Source organism: Polypterus senegalus, chromosome 11 (assembly GCF_016835505.1).
Source record: "Polypterus senegalus isolate Bchr_013 chromosome 11, ASM1683550v1, whole genome shotgun sequence".
Taxonomy (NCBI): Eukaryota; Metazoa; Chordata; class Cladistia; order Polypteriformes; family Polypteridae; genus Polypterus; species Polypterus senegalus.
The window spans coordinates 114,969,625-114,992,238 of NC_053164.1; the positions used below are offsets into that span (position 1 = coordinate 114,969,625).

Sequence of the window (22,614 nt, forward strand, 5' to 3'; positions counted from 1 at the left end):
TATTAAGGATTTGTTCTGTTCTGTGTATTGTGTTGTATTGACCCCCTTCTTTTGACACCCACTGCACGCCCAACCTACCTGGAAAGGGGTCTCTCTTTGAACTGCCTTTTCCAAGGTTTCTTCCATTTTCCATTTTCTTCCAGGTTTTTTGGGAGTTTTTCCTTGTCTTCTCAGAGAGTCAAGGCTGGGGGGGCTGTCAAGAGGCAGGGCCTGTTAAAGCCCATTGCGGCACTTCCTGTGTGATTTTGGGCTATACAAAAATAAACTGTATTGTATTGTATTGTATCAGATTGTCCTTAAATACAGTGCATTTGATAAAGTATGTACACCCCATGGAAATTGTTGATTTTTTCAACATATTCAGACAGGCAAGCATTACATCTTTATGCAAACAGTGTCTACAGATAAAGGTGATAAACAAATGAAACATACAATTTACATGGTGTCTTAATTCTGATAATCTAAATTAACAAAAATGCCAGATTTGTCACAAGAAAAAATAATGCATATGCCTACATTCATTACCACTTATGATATACAGTAGTTACTTTTTCTCATAACTGTACTAGAATTACATTCCTCAAAACAGAAGAAACAGCAGAATATCCAACCATTTATACAGTGCTCAGAAAGATAAACTTACCAAACTTAATTCTTGAGCAGTGCCCCTGGGTATTTCTCCCCTTTCTATTATTTTAGCTTCTGCTATTATTGGATCAGCCTTGTTAAATTATTAACATTATTCTCCTCTGGCAAGGAATCAGAGCAGGATTACTTACAGTAGCAACATTAAAGATGTCAACATAATTGAGTTAAAATAAGAAGTCAGATCAAAATGGGTGATGTTATTAATAAACAACTTAGAAAACATATGCATGCTGTAACATCTAGATGTGTTCGAGGGCAGTGCAGACACAATAGCTTTCAAAGCACTGAGTTCAGTAGGTGGGTTTTACATATGTCTCAGTCTGTTTCATGGTCCAAAAGTTACCTCACCAGGATTGGGCAAAAGGGTGACAGCAGACTTGGACCAGACTCTAGTTAAACACAGTGATCACTCTCATAGACACATAAACACACACACACCATATTCATACATAGGGACAATTTGCAGTTGGAAGCTAACACAGCTTAGATAAAAAAAATAGAAAACCTTTGCAATTAATCCATTCTTTGCTGTGCATAGTAATTTTCATGAAAAGAGACTTGCAAAGCTTTTCAGTTTTGACAAATGTTGGGGAAAAACAGCAGTGAAAGGCAAACCTTATTATAACATTAGACCATTATGGATATCAGCTGAATGTGTTACACTGATGGACCAATTTTTCAAGTCCTAAACTGGGATACTTGCATAGCATGATTATTGATGCATAATGTCTATTCTTATTTGTTTAACGCCTGCTTTATCTCATCATCAACACCAAGGGTTGTGGGCAGGAATAAAGAAACACACTTTCACAAATTAACATATATGATTCCACACAATGTTTCAAGTATAAACAAGTACATAACAGTACTGTCTATTTTTGGCTGCCTTGGCATTGCTGTTCAAATTTAACCCAAGTTATCAATCAAGCTTTCCCCTTCAGTGTTGATGTGGCTATTATATATATTATATCAAACTGGTATTTGGTGAAAGAGAGTTTTGTACGCACTGTTCTAAACATATTATGAGAATGTTTGTTTTGGCAGAGCAGTGTTTTATCGGATGGGCAGCCTGTTAAGGCCGAGGCATTTAGATATTCTTCAGTTACTTAGTGTGACACATTGCCTGAAAATCGGTACTGTCCCTGTCGCCAGGACGTGTGTAAATGATAGTAACAGTAAAATATTGAATCATAATAATGTTAAAATAATGGAGCTGTGAGCTTGGTTTAGGGCAAGGTAAATAGCAGTGACTAAGTGTTTATTTACTCTGTGCACAGTGGATTACACGCCACAGAGTACTTCATGCATATGTAGATAACCTTTTCTTTTCCTTGCTTGAATTTTATACTTTTATAGTTAGTTAGATCATTTAACTTACCTCTAACTAATTAAAGAATTAGCAGCAGGAAAATGCATTCAGCAATTTCAATGTGCTCCTCACCGGACATGCTGATAAGAGAACTGCAGATAGGGGACACCATTGAGTCCCAAACCATGTACACAAGTAACACAAATACAGTCTCTCTCCATCCACCACCCTTCAGTGAGTGTTACCTTCCTTCCTCCCAACTGGAGGAGGCTGAACAGCTTTCTTTTTTATGTCAAACCCAGGAGAAGCCCAATGGCAGGATTTCTGGGTCAAATGGAAGCTCCAAAAAACAGGGATCCTGAATCCCTGCAGCAACTATGGGACCCAACAGGGCTGACTCATGGCATTAAAACTCCCATCATGCCCTGCAGGTGTCAACATGGTTACTGTGGTCCTGGGATGCTGCCATCTAGTGGATACGGGAGTAAACATTTTCTGAAATAGGAGTCTTCTAAGACTACTCCTTTATTTTGTCCTCCTGTCCAATTAAGTCTCCAATACCCATCCCTGACAGGATTCCAGTCCATCACTGCCCTTCCTATCCAGTTTCTCTTCTCAGCAAGGGTCTACCTTTTCTCCTGGGCAGGGAATCAGATAGTCCTGCCTGGCACTTACACTGTAAGTGTAACTGAAGTTGCATAGAACATTTCTCTGTTTTAAGATAGACAAGCTTGCAAATTTAGCAATACTTTTCAATGGAAGATTTTGAAATTTTAAAACTGTGTACAACACTGCAAGCTTGTCTATGGAAGATTTTGAAATTTTAAAACTGTGTACAACACTATCTGATCGAGATCTCGTAATAAAAACTGAATTGTCTTGTCACATTTCCTTGAAGAATAAAATTAGTCCATGAGAGGGCTACATTTTGTCATGTAGGCAGACAGATAGACATGCAGACATACAGAAAGTCATGGCTATCACAGTAGGTGCTTTGTGCATTATATGTGAACACACTTAAAAAAGACCAAATGGGAGAGATCACCAGTAGGTGAGCAGTCACAGGTACAGTTCAGTCCAAACCATAATAAGCGAGTACAAAACTTGTCATCATTGACATTGGGCATTTGGTGCTGTACTAAAATTTGTATAATTGTAATTTACAAAAAAAAACGTTCATTATCTGCCAGATCAGTTTTGAATCCATGGACTATGTAAATATGGAACAGCTGCAACATACTATTTGAAAATTTTCCATAGCACTAGTTTTTTCCCATGTAATCTTTTTCAGAGCTTTGCTGACAGAGCACTCCAAGGTTTCTCATCTATCATTCCCATCCTTGTTGCTGCATCCTGTTTGGGAACTCAGATGGCAGGCTGCTTTGCTGGTCCCAGGTAAAAAAGTTTTCAAGCCATAATTTTATACTAGATGGGGAAGAGTGAAATGTCAGGAAGTGAGTTAGATGTTTAAATCAAATAAATGTTTTATGGATTGGCAACTCTCTGCTTATAAAAAAAAAAAGAACTTATAAATATCACAAAACAGTACAATGTGAGGGGTAATTGGCAACTGACTTCAGGAGCATGGTACTTTCAGTGAATCTTATTCACCACGCTAAGGATAACACAGTGGTGTGGTGGCACTGGGCAGGATGGTGTGGGCAGATTTCGCAGCTGGCGACCAGCAGTTACCACAGTGCAAATCTATGTTAAAAACAAGTCGTTATCACAGAAGGAATATACCTGTTTACTCACTCAACAAGAGCAAGAAGATAGTGGTTTCCTCTAAACTACATTGGACCCTAAGCTAGAAACAAAGAGTTTACTGATACAGATGTATTATAAACTTTGTAATAGGCATTTTCTAGGTAAAGTGGCATGACTAGAACTTGAAGAACCCTAGTGCAAAAAATAAATTAGGCCCTCCCTCATGTGAAATTTAATTCAGCTCAATTAGAAACTGACCATCATCAAGTTTGATACATCAATGAGCAAAGCAATATAAAAGAGCAATAATCATAATGAAACCTTATGTAGTGGTGGGTATGAAAACACCATTAATCAATTTGTTTTAATACCAATTGGGCATGTATGCTAATAATTAAGCCATGTGAAACAACAGCATTGCTGTCACTTGTGGCATCCCAGCCTTACCCACACAGCCTATAGTTACACCATGAAACAAGTACCACTGTCAACTAGAACTGCTGTACATCATGCTCAGATTTTGGTAGAAAATATCCAATGTTGAATGATAGATGGTTTTAGTCAGGCTGATGATATATCCATAGCCATTGATGAATTGACAGACAACATACACATGTCACATTTGTTCTGTCCAATATTTAGGTTCCTGAGTGTTACAAATAAGTGGTAATACTTTGCCTATGGAGAAGGTAACATGCTTGACTTGGAATGTCGTTAGCAAAAGGGTGTTGGTGAGAACACAAACAAAGATGTTTTAAGAAAACTTTCTTTTCACAGTAACAAGAGTCAAGACCAGGGTCTCATGTATAAGCTACCATACTAAAGTTTTTCTTATGCTCGAAAGGTAAAAACAGTTTACACACAAAAAAAATCAGATTTATTAAACAATATGTACACTATGTGCCACAGCAAGTTCTTTTATGAAATTCAGATCAACTTAAAGCAATTGTGCATGAGCTTTTAGACACTCCCCATCACCTCTCATCAGTAAACAAATATGGCTTATAAGCACCTTATTTGAATATTCATAATCCAATGACCATAATGTATATATTGGGCCATGTTCCTGAGTTTATTACAAGCCATGGGAGAACACAGAGAAATAAACATCTGTGAATTCACAGATGAAAGAAAAAAAATACAAAAGTGGGAGCAAAAGGCAACAGCTGAGTGGAGAGAGCAATGTGCCCTCATGCAGTGCCTGGACTGTCACTGGAACACAGTGTAAATTAACGCAGACTGTATCCACAGAGGTTTGAAGGATATTCTAATTGAACTTATAAAAAAAAGTAGTTCATTTTGCTAATTATAAATACTAATGTTGCCATATGTACAAGACTCTTTAAATTCAATGTACAACATCCAAATATCTTTAAATTGACATTGTGATGATGTCCTTGGGAACAGGGTCTGCCTCATCCATGCACTCATCTCAGGTGGCAGGGCTAGTCCATGTTTCTTCTCTGTGTTGTGGATTACTGTTGTGTATTATCACAATGTGGCAAACGTTTGTGGGGCTGTACAGCAGTGTGCTGTCTGATAAGTCCAAACACCAACGTTTACCTTTTAATAAGCCATCTACCTTTGTGTGCGGGGGTGCCTTTCATTATATTTTGTGGTGTTGCCCAATATCACCTGAAAGAAAGATTATATAAGTTGTTTGTAGTGTACTAAATTAATTGCAATCTTCTTAATTTGGCTTACTTCCAAAGAAGCCCACCATCACATAACAGCATGACCCTGAAGTCTGCTTCCCAGGTCCCAGGTAAAAAAAATTAAAAGAATCGTGGTTTTAGGCAGGCCACCTTGCAACATTACACACATTTGAGCATCATATACAGTACAGTATTAGCTGTGTATAGATTGAATTATAGTACTTTCTGTTTAACAATTGACAGTAGTACATTAGGACTAATTACATCAAGCATGCCTTTAAAGAATCGAGCAGGCATATAATAAGTAGGATAAAAAGATGGCTTCATAGAACTCACAATTTTATTAAAAAGAAACTGACTAAAACTGATGAAGTACAGCAGAGTGAATAACACCCACTGACAAATACTGAGCAACAGGCACAATGTTAGCTCTGATATCAGTAATTTTACAGATAAAGTATTGCAAAATGTGGACATTGACTTTTTTTATTTATATTTCATGTAATGCTAATTTACGTTACTGCACCACAATGATCTTCACCCCCCTTCATAATCTTCTACTCACTAGCTAGAGCTGCTTCTACCAAATTGGATTGGGTCTTACAAATCCTGTATACTAATCCATTATTAACCACTGAATCTTGTTAACCATACTTGAGACAGCATTTCATTCTTTCCTTTAGTAATCAAATATGTGTCATGTGTTTTCACTGTTTGTCATGTTTTAGTAGTTATTCTAATGATCATTATTCAACAAATGTTACTTAAGTGTGATGTTTTAACAGCCCCACTAGCTACATGATTTAGGGATTACATATTTCTGTTAATTCATTCGAGATCGGCTAATCACAGTGTCCTGACTCGGCAGAGAAACAGCTAACCAGTTTCTTGAGTTAAACCAGGAGATGTGTGCAAAAGGAAAAACAAATGTATATCAAAATAAAACAAAGCAATCAAAATCCAGATGAGAAGCAAAAATTACAGTCAATAATCAGGCAATAGGTGGAAAACCAGACAAGGCATACGCAGATAAGGCACTGTGCAAAAGACTGACCTTTTATCCCATCAGCCGATTAATTCAAGGTTACAACCCCGGAGACCATGCCCCAAGAATCATCAAATGCAACCCTGACAAAGGTAAACAAAATGGCTTCTATAACAGGAAAAGCTATGAGACCTCAAATTTTAGCCCTAATCATGACATAGAGTGGTGTGCCTCGTTCTTCAAAAACTTTATGAATTAAGCCATATAAATGTCATGCTAATGTGGATGTTTTGAAACCCTTCATAAATAATATTCTTTTGGAATAAATAAATATTGTTTTGAAATAAACATATGGAGCAGCTCATTTTGTTATTTTGGTAGAATAGCCTAACATGCAGATACTCCAAATAAAAAATGCATGGATAGTTGAACAGACAAGTGTTGCCATGTCTATTACATTCAGAGGATGAATGTGATGCTTCCATTCCTGTTATAATGCTGCATTAAAAATGATTGATTTATCTATCTGTTGAAATATTTTTATTGAATACTTGACACAAGTTGAAGTGATTACAACTGAAAGCTGGTTGGTCCTAAACTACATAATATTTTTATTTCTGTCTTTCATTTATTTGACTGTGCAGGATGCTGTTTTCCGGCTCCAGAGAAGGACAGTGGCCTGTTCTCTTTTCTATGATTCACATTCGAAGGCACACTCCTCTGCCAGCAGTGCTTCTGACGGTAACCAATGACTTACTTATAATGTTGGTGGCAATTTCCACTGAACAAAAGCTTTATCTGCTCACTAATTACAACAAATGTTGTTTGTTGCTACAACAGATAATCCTATGTAACTATTGCAGTATCTCTGAATCTGTGTTAGGATATCAACAGGTCTGGGATAGCCTGTTACCTCACAAATCAAAAATTAAATTATGTGTGTCTTTTTATTTATACTAATGATCTCATCAGAAATTGGTATTGCATTCAGATTATTTATTTATTCATTGTTTTATATTGGAAGATGATATTTTGTATATAGCATTAACAGTTTCACTGACTTTCTCACAGTACTCCATGGTGGTCGTCATGATCTTGGTCGGTGAACTTTTTGGACTGTTAAATTTTTACAGTTTTTCTCAATGGCTGTTTACTGGCCTGACTACTATGGGCCTTATAATTCATCGATATCGGAACCCAGATCTTCCACGACCTTTTAAGGTACTTGATTTTATTATTCACTCTGTTTTGTGTTCTGTTGTAGTGTTTTGTTCTGCCTGCAAAATACTTCATAAACAGAGCATGCATGTTTTTAATGTTGAATTCTTTTTTCCCTCATGTTAAGTACATTTCTTTCAAAATAATTAAAATTAAGTTATTTTTACCATTTGCATTCTGCAGCAAGGCAAGAACTAAATCTTTACAGACTGGCCGTCCATCAACTTTCTTGAACAATCTCAAACATAAGAATCTGTAACCAGAAATGACTGTCTTCTGAAGGAAATGGCCCCCATCTCAGAAAAAAGAGATTATAGCCATCTTTAGTTTGACTGGATTTTATTAGTTGACATAATTGTAAGGACGAGGAGACAGACAGAGTTAAGGCATATCCAGGATGTAGATTTTACCATGCAGTATTTAAACTGTACTCAGTCTGGTAAATCAATTATGATTTCAAGTTCGGTGTTTACCAACAATCTTTTTGACACCATATTAAATTTTACATTTCATAATATAACATTCTCTAATCCAGTAAATCCAATTCAAAGTCATGTGGGTCTGGTGTCTAACATGGCATCAGTGGTAGAAGGCAAGAACCAACTGGAGGCAGAGTACCAGCCAGTTTTAGGCCCACATCCAATACACTCACCCAGGACCAATTTTCAATTCCTAGCTAACTTTGCATGCATGTATTTGCTATTGTTTATTATTATTAATAATAATAATCACTTTATGTATATAGCACCTTATCATACATTTACAAGCAACTCAAGGTTCCTTCCAAGGATTAATCAACAAAAAGAAACATATACCACATTTACTTGGATTATTATAATTAATTAATACTTTTGATCTTTTTAATAAATGTAAGTAAGTATACTAAATACAAAATCAACTAGGTATTGTTAAGCAAAATTTAAGACATTTAGATATTATTTTTTCCTTTTTATTTACTACTAAAAAGATAAACAATAACATTCATCCATGCATTTAATAATTCTAGATTCATGAGAGATGGATGCTAGTGTCTAGCTTGGCTGCATCGGGCACAATGCAGTAATAAAAAGAGGACGAGTACATCAGTTTTTTGCAGGGCTCAGTTACAGAACTGTATGCTCAAAGGCACAGAATTTTACAGGCTTTAGTAATGGTCTAAAAAAATCTACTTATCTTAGTAAACAACTACAGCTCTTTTTTTCTTCAGAGTCAAAGTTGAAAGGACTATTTTTTACTTCAGATAACAGGCTTTGTGTTTCTTTTTCATAGACTCCCTCCTTTATGATGTAAGTGGTTAAATTTAACTCTGATTGGATAAATGTAGATGACTATCATGCAACTACATCCTTGATGTGTTTTCAGGAACAGCATAATCCTGATGACATCAGGTCCACTGATTTATTTATTGTCACAAAATTTATGATTGACAGTGATTATTGAGAAATGTCATAGTATCAATTAATTAATTAAGAGAGAAACCCCCGATTTTTTATTTTATTTTATTGAATATGGGCGGCACGGTGGCGCAGTGGTAGCGCTACTGCCTCGCAGTTAGGAGACCCGGGTTCGCTTCCCGGGTCCACCCTGCGTGGAGTTTGCATGTTCTCCCGTGTCTGCGTGGGTTTCCTCCGGGCGCTCCGGTTTCCTCCCACAATCCAAAGACATGCAGGTTAGGTGGATTGGCGATTCTACATTGGCCCTAGTGTGTGCTTGGTGTGTGGGTGTGTTTGTGTGTGTCCTGCGGTGGGTTGGCACCCTGCCCTGGATTGGTTCCTGCCTTGTGCCCTGTGTTGGCTGGGATTGGCTCCAGCAGACCCCCGTGACCCTGTATTTGGATTCAGCGGGTTAGAAAATGGATGGATGGATTTATTGAATATAATTGCTATCAGACTTTATCAGTATATTGTAAGTTTAAATGCCACTGAGGAAACATGAAAATTCTCCTGCGTAAGCGTCTTTCAGAATAAAGAGTAGTGGTTTCCCAAGATGTAAACTAAATTAAGTGGTTAGCACTGCCACCGCACAGATCCAGTGTTCTGACTTTGTGTCTTGTGTGCAGTCATTGTCTGAGTGGATTTTGCATGTTGTGAAAACAAACAAAGGACAGTGTAAGAAATGTTGGGGAGGATTCCCTATTTAGTTTTTATGGCCAGTAATTGAAGTAAGAAGTGAGAAAACATTAAGAAAATTAGTTTCAGAGTTGCAGAGCTCCTTGCTGCTCTGAGGATGGGTTAGGACTAGGATGGGTTAAATTCCAGGTGGACTAAAAAGGGTGCAGTTTCATGACTCCTGGAAGTGACCTCAGTGATTGTCCAATGGTTTCTCTTCCTCCATTCTAGGGAAACATTCTCAAATCCTTCTCCATAATACTGTTACAGAAACTGTTAAAGCACTCTCTGTGCTTACGTGTTAGGAAATAAGTTTTTCTCTGTGTACTCCAATGTTACATTATACATTCCCAAAGACATGTGTGTAAGATTAATTGGTAACTCATAGATAAGATATTTATATTAACCAATCATGTTTCCGGAGAGCATTGACCCTATAAATTTGCTCTGTGTTGGTGGGTGAGTAAATGAGTGACCTGTGTCTCTGTACTTGGCTATTTCCTGCCTTGCACCCAGTGCTGCTAGGCTAACCTCTGCCTCCCAAACCCCCCTCCTCCAGACCCTTCCCAATGACCCTGAAATGAATTCAGTGGATTTGATGATGTTATCATTTAGAGTGGATGCAACTGTTGCTGAAATTATAAAAAATATGAATTATCAGTACTCTTCTAAGGACAGTTAGAATCGTGTTAAATAGTAGTTTACTTTTTGAAAGGCTTGTTTTCATGTATAAATTGTGGAAAGCATACCCCCAAACACAGACAGACTGACACCAGAATGTCCAAAACACATTTCTTTTATTAATATTTTCAGCACCACAATGCCTTCTTTCACCAACTCTCTTCCTTTCTCTTCTCTTGTTCTCTTCTTCCTTCTCTGACCTCCTTTCACCTCCTCACAAGCTTTGTCTCCCTCCTTCCAACTCTGGCTCGTCTACTGGAAGGAGGCGTCCCCTTTTATCATGACCCGGATGAGCTCCAGGTGCTCCCCTTGACGTCACTTTCTGGTGTGGCGGACGTGTCAGGAAAGCACCTGGAAGCACTCCGGGTGTCCTCGGAATTACTTCCGGCAGCACTTCCTGGTGTGGCGGAAGTGCTGCCATCCAGGCTTCTCTAATCGTCCGGGTGCCCCCTGGCGGTGGCCACGTCCTCTCATACTGAGCGTCCTAGCTCCGTCTCTGTGGCTCCCAATTAGAAACGGGTGGCTGCCCTCTCGTGGCCGAGGAGTAATATTGTCCAACTCGGTGACTGTCCAGGTGTCCCGGCCGGCCAGTGTCCCCGCTCATCTGTGACAAAATAAAGTTGATATGTCCAGTTGTTAGTGCTGCTGCTGCCTCACAGTCGATACTAAAGTTCACATTCTTTCACCATCACGATCTATGTTAATTTTGCACGTACTCCCTGGGTCCATATGAATTTTCCATTAGTTCTGTGGTTTCCTCCAATACCCGAAAAATGTGATTGTCCACTTAACATGCCATCCTGCTTTTAACTGGTGTTTGCATAAACATGTCCTCTGACAAACTGACCTCATTTTCAGTATTTATTGTTACTTTGCAGGTTAAAAAACAGATGCATTTTATTTATGTATATTTAATTGTAAATTACTTTTGCTTTTCACATTTACTTTCTATTCATCCATTTTCTAGCCATTTTAAGAGACATGTAGAGTCATTTGCTGTTCTTTCAGCAAATAATGCAATATGTAGAAAGTAATTCTGGGTGAGGTGTCCATTACAGTCCATTATATTGTCTGTTCAAACTTGGCCAGTTAGGGTTACCAATTCACCTAACATTCATGTCTTTTTTGCTGCAAGAATAAAATTTAGAGCATTAAAACAATGATGACAATGATATCCGCACTCATATTTATTTTCAAAGGTAGAGTTTTCAGGTTTTCTTAAACTGGTTGTGTTTTGTTTTGTAAACTAATATTAAATGAGAAGGATTATTTATGAATAGTTCAGTGGAAATTAAAGTCAATTTCAGGACACTGCTAATTTTTTATTTCTCTCTTTTTGAATAGGTACATCTGTTCATCCCTGCTGTTTTCACCATTGTATGTTTTTTCATTGTGGGGATGTCCCTCTACTCTGATCCAGTCAACACAGGCATCAGTTTTGCCCTCACACTGACTGGTGTCCCAATTTATTTTCTTGCGGTTCAGAAGCAGAGACTGCCTTTACGCTTCATCAGAGCTTTTCGTAAGTGATGAAAAGTGTTCACTCTTGGATTGTAAAGAGTGCTGTGGAATTAGTTTTTCATAATTAAACTTATCTCCTGGTACATCCATAAAAATCACAGTTTTTGTCAAAACTTTGCATCAGTCATGTCTCCAGTGAGGTAGAAACAGCATTTTGAATATCAAAAATAATGACTATTGTTTAATATTTAGTACAGTGGTACAAAATTAACACTGTTGCCACACTTTTTTGGAGGGCATTGGTTGCATTTGATGCCTGGCCACACTCTGTGTGGCTTTTGCACGTTGTCCTTATGACATGTACCTTTGATTGATATATCCACTTTTAGAATTAATAATAGGTTATTGTACTGGTATTATTATGAGATAAGTGATAACTCATGAACTAGGAAAAAATTAAAATATAAAAAGAAGACCTTGCACTGTGACTTGTTTAGTTAATATAAAATATATCTTGCCTTCTGGTCAAAACAAGTTAAAAAAGAAACTTGAGATTGTCTGAAATTACACGTTAATCATGGTTTGTGGGCTGCAATTTGGATAAAAATGCTGATTGGTGGAAAGTTCAAGAACATAGGTTGTGCCTAGCCAGGATTGATCCAGAGGCACATGAACAGAGCATGGGGAAGGGTGTTGGCCCCTAAACTATGACACCCCATTGATGCAAGGGGTTTAGGAAAGAAGAACAAAGCTAGTTTACAGTAAATACATGGGCAGGGCAGCCGTTGCTGGTCTCTGCCCTTCCATGAGCATCCAGAGGCACAAAACCACAAAGTAAGTTTGAAAGAGCCACCTTATACCTGGACATGTTGCTATTGGTCCAGATTTACAGTTTTTACATCCATTATCCATTTTCTTTAACGTTATGTACATTTATCATGCTAAATATATACCTACATACATATGTGATAAAGTATCTGACAAACAACACAATGAAGTACACGACACATGTTTTGCACTGATTAGAGCTCGTCTGGTGTACATACTTTTGCATCCCCATATGGTTATCGAACCTCGGATGTCAGCACCTGAGGCAATGCCAAAGATCCTGCACCACAGCAGATGGTTCACTTATTTGGCAGGATGAAGATTGGAGTATTAGATACTTTTTTAAGTCTGAATTGCAATCTGATTATTAAGTGGTTACCTACCAGGTAACACTAATGGTTGGTCAGCCAGTCTGTAGGCATCCACCATATCCTCTCAGTTGCTAGAAGCAGCTCATAGTTATGTGATATAGTATCTGCCAAACAATACAAAGAGTACATAACGTGTTTCGACCTTATTGGGGCTTGTCAGGTGTATGCAGTTTTGCATCCCCTATGGGATGCTGACACACGAGGTTCAATCCTCGTAAGGGGATGCATGCTGTAACCATTGTGTGGTTAGAGTGTGAGCACAGCCAAGCAGAGTGACACAGACAGTGGTAACCTGATATATTTGCCAGTGAGTATAACTATGGCACAGTCAAGGAAGTAGGGTCACCCCTCCACATTAAAACACTCCATTTTTGTATAAGCTCATTCCCAAATCCACATATCATACATTAGGCAACTCTAATTGGTGGTGTCTGTAAGAAAAACATCCTATTCAGGAGGTTAGCACCTCTTACCTGGTGTATGGAGTATGCGATAAACAAAACACAGAATATGATAAGTGTAGCCATGAAACTTATAAATGTAACTTTGAAACTAATAAATGTAACCATGAAATTAAAATACAGTATTGGCTGCAGAAAACAAATAGATGGGTAGGTTGGTTGATAATTCAGACAAATCTAGTTTTAAGCTGTTTACAAAGAAATGAGCATTTAGTTATTCTTTTTATATGAATTCAAAAACTGGGTTATTACTTACTGAATTATATTCAGTTTCTATTATACTCTGGTTCATTACAGTTTGCCTTGGGCAGAAATACCGTATATAGTGATGGTTATCACTATACTGTAAAATAATAAAAGAAGGTTAGAGACATAATTTTCCAGTGAATGAATAACCTTTGCCCATTTCTAACTTTTGCTAATGCATACTGATAGAGCTATTCACTAACTCAATTCAATAAAAAAAGATATTAAATGAATAAATAACAAATATCAAAACTGACTTATCAACTTCCCAGTGAATATTAGATTATAATATATGACTTGAAATAAATCTAAATAAAGACAAAACTGATAGAGAGTGGTAGCAAAATAAATCTGAAGTAATAATACTAATTGTGCAAATAATTTTCCTGATTGGGAAGTGTGTCTCTGTGTATTGGGACATTTAGTCACATCATAGGTCAAACAGATGAATATGTGGTAATTTTATTAGCATCTTAATTGAATGAAATAAAAACTGTGTGCAAGTTTGCTGTTATGACATTCAATTCTTTCACTTTGAATGTTTAGTTTTATTGAGCTGACATTCAGTACAACATATTGTTATATGCTTATAATCTTTCTAGTATATAACATTATTAAAAATGCTTTTTTCATCTTCAGACAATATACAGGTAGTCCCCAGGTTACGGACATCCGACCTACGACTTACGAACGAAGCTGCACCTGCGACGCATGCACCTCAGTAACTGCCACTCCATCATCTTTGGCCTTGGGACGCCACAAGCGGTGGCTGGGCGGAGGCTGGAGGGGGGCAATTTTGCTGCTTACGCAGTGTAGTGTCCCTCAGGCGACTCCCAGCGGCAAGCAGTTTCACTGCCCGCCCACCACACACAGCTGCCCTGTTCGTTCTCGGTGGGCGGCTGGTAATAATGCTGCAAGCGGTGACCTGGTTGTGGCTGAACGGAGGCCATTGAGTGTGAACTTGGCGGCGGGGGATAGCATTATAGTGTGCCTTGGATGACTGTCTGTTGAATGGGGGCGGTGATGGCACCGTGTTCGTTCTCGGTGGGCGGACGCTGCAGGCAGCATACTGTAGTGGAGGTGACTGTGAGGTGGGCTGGTGATGAACTGCCCCCATTCATTCTAAGGAGCAAGCCTGTTGTACTGTTAAGCACATAGCAGGAAGTTGTATCTTATCAGTACATCAGACATGCTGATGAGGGGTGCCTTCCTGCTGTGATAGCATGTACAGAGCTGTGCAGAAGAGCTCATCTTAACCTTTTTTCTTCTCCCTTCTCCCAACAATGTCTCTGAAACACAACTCTGATGCAAGTGCTGGTGATAGAGTAAAGAAGAGAAAAAACATCACCATGGAAAATAAAGTAGAAATAATAAAGAGGTCAGAGAGAGGTGAAACTCCATCATTCATTGGCAGAGCACTTGGTTACAGTCGGTCAACAATAGCATTCATTAAAATACTGTACCTGTTCTGACTTACATACAAATTCAACTTAAGTACAAACCTACAGTCCCTATCTCGTACGTAACCTGGGGACTGCCTGTAGTAAATGTCTCTTATAGGCAGTTAATTATTGTGTAATTATATTGCAAATACACTGTAACAGGAGACACAATGTATTGTTTACTTTGTGCTATTTAAATAAAACCTGTTGAAAACAGTCTTCCTAGGCTTACATGTTAATATTTATAGATAGATAGATAGATAGATAGATCTTTAAACTGTTTTCAGTCATATATAAGGATCACTTCAGTTCAAGATGGGAAACAGAGAAGCAGTGCTTTGTGGGTGAATGAAATTTTACTTCGGCTGATGATAAGATTGACATGTTGGTTTTATTATCTTACAGACATGCTCACTAAGAAGCTACAAGTTCTCTTGGAAGTGGTGCCACAGGAGGTGCAGACCTACTAAATATCTTGACCTGATCAAAGCTTTTACTGCAAAGCTCAAAAGCACTTTAAAGAATGGTATACATGTACCAAACATGAAACAAAGTTTTCATTTCAAAACAAATGTTTATGTGTTAAAGACCATCACTGTGAAGAAATAATCCAAACAACATTTTTGTAACTATGTTGTTTCTCTACTCATGTGAGAACTCTTTAAAGAGCGACAGAAAGTTTCAAGTAAAACACTCACTAAAAACTCCAAATCTACGTTTAAAAGTCAAATTTAATTTAATTTATTTGTCTTCAAATTATGTCTAAATTCAGTATCAATATTTTCAGTACTTTAGAATGTTGTCATGTCTTGATTACTATATATTATAAATTATTTTTAAATGATAAAGAATGTTAATCTGTATCTTTTTGACATGGTGTCAAAGTTGATGGGAATAAATAAATAAATTACTACCATATGACATTCCAGGTGTTCAAAGGCTTGAAAATCTTTATTAACTACAGTGTAGTACTGAACAGCATGACAGAAGAGAGGTTGATTTCCGATTCGCATTTCATAGGAGTGACCTCAGCCCTGAAGATATGGAAGTGTAATGCCACAGGAGACAAATAAATCAACACAGTGCTTCCCAACTGTAGTCTCTCCAGTCACTTTAAAGGCCTTGGAGTCTCTTTCACAATGCTTTATTAAAACTCTACATTTATGGCTGATGTCACCATCCTGAGACATTTAATAAAATAATTAAAGAAATTGATTTTAAAAAAACAAGAGTGGATAATCAGACCCATGTATATCTTATACTGAGCCCAAAGTGTGAATTTAACCAGCACTATAAGAAACAAAACAAATATTACATTTATCCTGCGCAATTTTCATCTTTCACTTTTGTTTGTACACTAATCTGTTGAATTTTTTTTATATACTCATTCTTCCCTGTTTGAAATGAAACAAAAGAAGTCTGAATTAGCATAAGCTACACTAATTTGTGGTTTTCATTTGATTTTATAATAATTTACTTTATGATTTAGAAGTACATAATAAACAAGAATAGTTGTGTCAAATATTTGTAATATAAAAATGTGTGCTTCAATGTACCGTAAATGTATAAAATCTAAAAATTCTCAATTCAAATAGAAAAATTTCACCCTCTAATAGAGGTCCGTAGAGGAGTAGATCAGTAAAGGATCATAAATAAAAAATAACACCATATACATAATCACTGAATTTGAAAGTCTAAAGCAATACCCTCACATAACCTTTTGGGAGTGGCTGCGAGGACCATAGTTAAAGAGTCAAATATGAAATATATGATCATATTTGTGATTAGAAACCTCAACACATCATAAAATGACACTGTGTGTGCTTATATTACCAATCTTGATCTTGTGAAGTTTTGTTAAAAGGAGTATCTTTGACCCCTCATATCCCATTACAGGGTGACTCCTGGGGTTGGTTGATGTGGCATGCTCAAATTTAAGTCCTTCTGATAATTTTTGCTGAAGGCAAAAATTTGGTGTAGAGGTCAAGGTCAGGTCAGGACAGGTTGAAGATCATGCGCTGGTACAGTGTGTCGCCGCACCCAGCACACGACAAAATGGCTCAGGATCCTGGTTGGCAAATCCCCAGGCAGACACGCAGTCCATTTTCCACCCTTTGGAAATTGCCCTCTATCTGCCACAGCCAGATGTTACATGGGCATCCCCTTGGCCTGGTCCAGCTACTCAGGTCCTCAACAATAAGGACACTGCGAGCCAGATAACCTTTGGGCAATCGCACCAAATGGCCGTAGTGCCATAACTAACTCCATCAGTAACCGCTCATTCGACACAAAGTCAAACCAGTGGTACCCAAGGATTCTCTGAAGAGACACAGTACCAAAGGAGTCCAGTCCTTATCTCAGGTCACTGGATAGCGTCCATGTCTCGCAACCATGTAGCAAGACAGCAAGCACCAGGACTCTAAAGACTTGGACCTTTGTTCTTTTGTGTAGATGTTGGGAGCACCACACACTCCTTTCCAGCAACCTCATGACCCCCCATGCTCTCTCAGTCCATCTACTGACTTCATAGGAAGGGTCACCAGAGACACGAAGGTCAGTAAACCTGTCGACAAGGTCAACACTCTCCACAGACAGACACACTGCATCTTGCATAACTTGATATCAAGACACATCAAGCTGTATAACATATTTGGGGTTTTGTTATCCGGCTGAGCCAGAAGGCATCGGACAAAAAAACACTAAAATGTTGTTTAAGCATTTATAAGTCATTCTTATGAACACACTAAGGTAATCATTTCTTATCAAATAAACGCTGCAGGTATTTTTAATATAATTATATTTAAAAGGAAGTTGGGCATAAGTACAGCCTTATCCTTGACTGGCAGATCTGACTTCTTCTTTTTGCCTGGTGCTGTCTGCACAAATCCATCTCTCTGTTACCATGATTTGGAATAAGATTAAGAAAATGTAAGGATGGACAATAAAACCTTTAGCATTGACAATTATAGATACACATAAAAATTCAGCATAAGCAAAAGAGCTGGGAACTCGACTGCAGTGTAAGAGTGGCTCGATCTGTTTCCCAAAGCCACAGGTCTTATACATTCTGACATGAAGTTTGTTTTCTTATCTTAATTGGTAAAATTTGATAAAAACTGTAATATTGCTTCTGAGTAGTTGCTAATATTTAGAAAAGATCACCAGCAAGAATTATTGTTTGTTCATCTTACAACATGCATGGCCTTCTTTAATTCTTTAAAACATGCTATAAAAATCATTTTAAGAGGGTAAAAGATACTATAAAGAGAACAGAAAAAATATACTTTGATTACCCGCCTCAAAGCAATTCATAAGTAAAATAAGAGGAGCTAAGGTGATTAAATAAAAATTAACATATTATAATAAGAGTCGAGAACAAACATTTCCCAAAAAAGTTTGGGAATTTTGTACCCTGTATACAAAATAAAAAAATGTCTTAACAGACAGGGAGTTCAAAATGGAACTGACACATGAAGGTAGGATGTCAGTTATATATGCCGGAGACAGGAAGAGGAATCGGAAATGATGTCATTAGGAGGAGGGATTTTAGTTCATGGAACTGACGTCATTAGGAGTTGGGTTCTGTTGAGGGTTTGCTGAGGGAAAAGAGGAGAAAGTATTACAGGACAGCACCACCCCTTGGCTCGGCTGAGAAACATTTATTTTCAAGCCCGAAAATAATAAAATGGTAAGTTTTATGAGAAGATCATTATGTGCCTGGTTTAAAGTTAAATTGACCATGAACATGTTGCCATATCAAGGGTCTCTTATACACCACAGGAATGTATGAGTTAATTGTTCAACCTTACTAGATGCAGAAACATGACGTATGACTGAAGCAGCTACATAGTTGGAGGATGTGTTGAGTAGAGTCCTATGGTTGACCCTACAGTATTTTACCCTTTATACTCTATTATGTAGATTTTATGAAAATGCTTCAAATCCCATACACTTACCACTCTGTGGTCAGCTACATTACTATAGCACTTCCTCCTCCCTTCCCATCTTTACCTCTAGCCTCAGGCAAATAGACAAGAGTGAAAAAACAAGCAGGAAAAAAAACAAGCTACACATTTAATTATTTGTGTTATTATAGATAATATGCCCAAATTATAAGCAAAATAAAAGGAGAGTGAAAAAATACCACTACAGCCTAAGTAGCAGTGTATTAGCATCCATAGGCATCTTTCAGTCTTAGGTTCTGTCTAACTTAGTCTTTGCTGCCACATGGCCTTTGAATGGAGTAATTAAACAGGCCACTTGCTTTTCTCGATAGAGAGAGAGAGAGAGAGAGAGAGATACTTTATTAATCCCAAGGGGAAATTCACATAATCCAGCAGTAGCATACTGATACAAAAAACAATATTAAATTAAAGAGTAATAAAAGTGCAGGTAAAAACAGACAATAACTTTGAATAATGTTAACGTTTAGCCATCCCTCGGGTGGAATTGAAGAGTCGCATAGAGTTGAGGAGGAACGATCTCCTCAGTCTGTCAGTGGAGCAGGACAGTGACAAAAGTCTGTCACTGAAGCTGCTCCTCTGTCTGGAGATGATACTGTTCAGTGGATGCAGTGGCTTCTCCATGACTGACAGGGGCCTGCTTAGCGCCCATCGCTCTGCCACGAATGTTAAACTGTCCAGCTTCATTCCTACAATAGAGCCTGCCTTCCTCACAAGTTTGTCCAGGTGTGAGCCGTCCTTCTTTTTTAGGCTGCCTCCCCAGCACACCACCGCGTAGAAGAGGGCACTCGCCACAACCGTCTGGTAGAACATCTGCAACATCTCATTGCAGATGTTGAAGGATGCCAGCCTTCTAAGGAAGCATAGTCAGCTCTGACCTTTCTTACACAGAGCATCAGTATTGGCAGACCAGTCCAATTTATCATCCAGCTGCACTCCCAGGTATTTATAGGTCTGTACCCTCTGCACACAGTATCCTCTGATGACCACGGGGTCCATGAGGGGCCTGGGCCTCCTAAAATCCACCACCAGTTCCTTGGTCTTGCTGGTGTTCAGGTGTAAGTGGTTTCAGTCACACCATTTAACAAAGTCTTTGATTAGCTTCCTGTACTCCTCCTCCTGCTCACTCCTGATGCAGCCCACGATAGCAGGGTCATCAGCGAATCTTTGCACGTGGCAGGACTCTGAGTTGTATTGGAAGTCTGATGTATATAGGCTGAACAGGACAGGAGAAAGCACAGTCCCCTGCGGTGCTCCTGTGTTGCTGACCACAATGTCAGACCTGCAGTTCCCGAGACGCACATACTCATGTCTGTCTGTGAGATGGTCCACGATCCATGCCAGCAGGTGTGAGTCTACTCCCATCTCAGTCAGCTTGTCCCTAAGGAGCAGAGTTTTGATGGTGTTGAAGCCGCTCGAGAAGTCCAGAAATAATTCTTACAGCACCACTGCCTCTGTCCAAGTGGGAGAGGGATCTGTGTAGCATATAGATGATGGCATCCTCTGCTCCCACCTTCTCCTGCTATGTGAGCTGCAGAGGGTCGAGGGCACGGCGGACCTGTGGCTTCAGATGGTAAAGCAGCAGCCACTCCATGGTCTTCATGACATGTGACGTCAGAGAGACAGGCCGGAAGTCATTCAGCTCACTAGGATGTGATACCTTTGGGACTGGGGTGATACAAGATGTTTTCCAAAGCCTCGGGACTCTCCCCTGTTGCAGGCTCAGGTTGACGATGCACTGTAGAGGACTCCCCAGCTCCAGCGCACAGGCCTTCAGCAGTCATGGCAGTTCCTTTTTATTGTGTCTCGTCCCTCATGCTTTCTGGAAGGGAAAAGGGTGCTAAACCTACTTCTTCTTTAGATTAATACATCTTTACATGTACTCCATAAACTTTCTTCCTGAAGGGATGGCTTATGTAATATTAAGACCAGTTTGGTCACCTCTCTGATATTTGGAGTATATTCTAACTACAACAATGCGGCTGACAAGTACATACATCTGACTCCCTACCTAGTTCAACCACTTTACAGTGTAGGTGTAAAAAACAAGCAGGAAAGGAAACTATTAAACCATAAAGCTGGCCCAGATGGTGCCTTCCTCATCAATAAAACACTGAGGGAAGAAACTGGTTTGTCCAGCTTCCTGACTTCAAAATAACAAACACATACAAAATATTTATCAACGCATATGCTATCACTCATTTTACACTCCCAACAGAAGACAACTACAAAATGCTGATATTAGACATAAATTATATAAGCTAATCTTTAGCTGCTAATGCAATGTGTACCGACAAATGAAGTAATTATTCTAAGGAAATCCAATAATTTATAATGGGTATGTTATGAGTTAGAACTTTATTGCATATTTTGGTGACATGCGTATTGCTTTTGATTGGCTTTTCATTAATTTGCTATCCTCCACCTATCATCTATTTCCTACACCCACTTAATCTTTGTTCATTCTGAAACATGGAGCTCTTGCCTATCCTAAAAGCAACAGACGGCATTTGAAAAGACCTCAGGCAGTCCCAATACTCTGTTACCTTTTACATTAAATTTGCATAAAGCTCCTGCCTTCTTGTATATTCAGACACGTGAAAAGTAAGGCCCTGATAAGATTTGACAGTTAAATTTAACAGTTGTTTGTGGAGGAAAAAATAGGAAGACATCAGAAGAATGTGCAAATTCCACAAATGTAGAAATGTTCCAAATGATTTGCCGGTCATGTGGTTTTTTGTACCGAAATGTTATACCTCCTGTTTCGATAACTTTTGGAGTTATATTTTATTATGATGTTATACGTAACTCTATCTATCTATCTATCTATCTATCTATCTATCTAACATGTCATGCACATTACACATCTAGCAATTACGCTGCATTTTGGTAACATATGTCTCCTTTTGAAAACATTCATTCAAATGGCATTGCCTAGATTCAAAACAGAGCTCCAAAATGGTGGCATGATGATGTTACCAAAATAATTTAAAAATTAATCAAATTCAAAAAAGAAACAACTGCCTTACTGTAGGTTGTGAGTGGGTCTTTATGGCAGTGCCTTAAGTTGATCTCAGTCTTACATTACAGGAAGCAAAACCTTTGTAAGTTGTGGCAATTGTATGCTAGAGCTTTATGATATTATATAGGGTGTGCAGAATGGATCAATTCTGGACATGCTGGTATTTTCAATCTACATGATTCTGTTAATCCAGGGTATTTCAAATTACAAAGTGAACTCTACTACTACATTCCTAACCATAATCTTGGATCATCAGACACTGATTTGCTTATTATTCCCAGAGTCAAGCATAAAACAAGTGGTGAGGCATGAAAGTGAAGTGAAAACTTGAGGAAAGACTTAAGAACTACCTACCCTCATTCTCGTCAGGATATCTTGCCTACTATCCTTATTATTCTCATCTTGTGTCTCTTGGGTACCACTAAACTTTTGTACAAAATACTTTACTTCAGTAGGGGTTATGGACAAAGCATTGCAGACTGACCTCAAAACTGACTTGCCTCATAATAA

The 22,614-nt window shown here is 38.3% G+C and overlaps 1 protein-coding gene across 1 annotated transcript in view; it reads left to right on the forward strand.

Annotated features, from left to right (window-relative positions):
* The window catches only part of LOC120539458 (cystine/glutamate transporter-like), a 92,183-nt gene extending 76,146 nt beyond the window's left edge, over nucleotides 1–16,037 (forward strand). The window contains exons 8-12 of the mRNA XM_039769531.1: nucleotides 3,249–3,352; nucleotides 6,949–7,045; nucleotides 7,376–7,525; nucleotides 11,656–11,833; nucleotides 15,526–16,037. Coding sequence (XP_039625465.1) covers nucleotides 3,249–3,352; nucleotides 6,949–7,045; nucleotides 7,376–7,525; nucleotides 11,656–11,833; nucleotides 15,526–15,590 — 594 coding nt within the window. The 3' untranslated portion in view covers nucleotides 15,591–16,037. The remainder of the gene's footprint in view (nucleotides 1–3,248; nucleotides 3,353–6,948; nucleotides 7,046–7,375; nucleotides 7,526–11,655; nucleotides 11,834–15,525) is intronic.
* The last annotated feature ends 6,577 nt before the right edge of the window (nucleotides 16,038–22,614 follow it).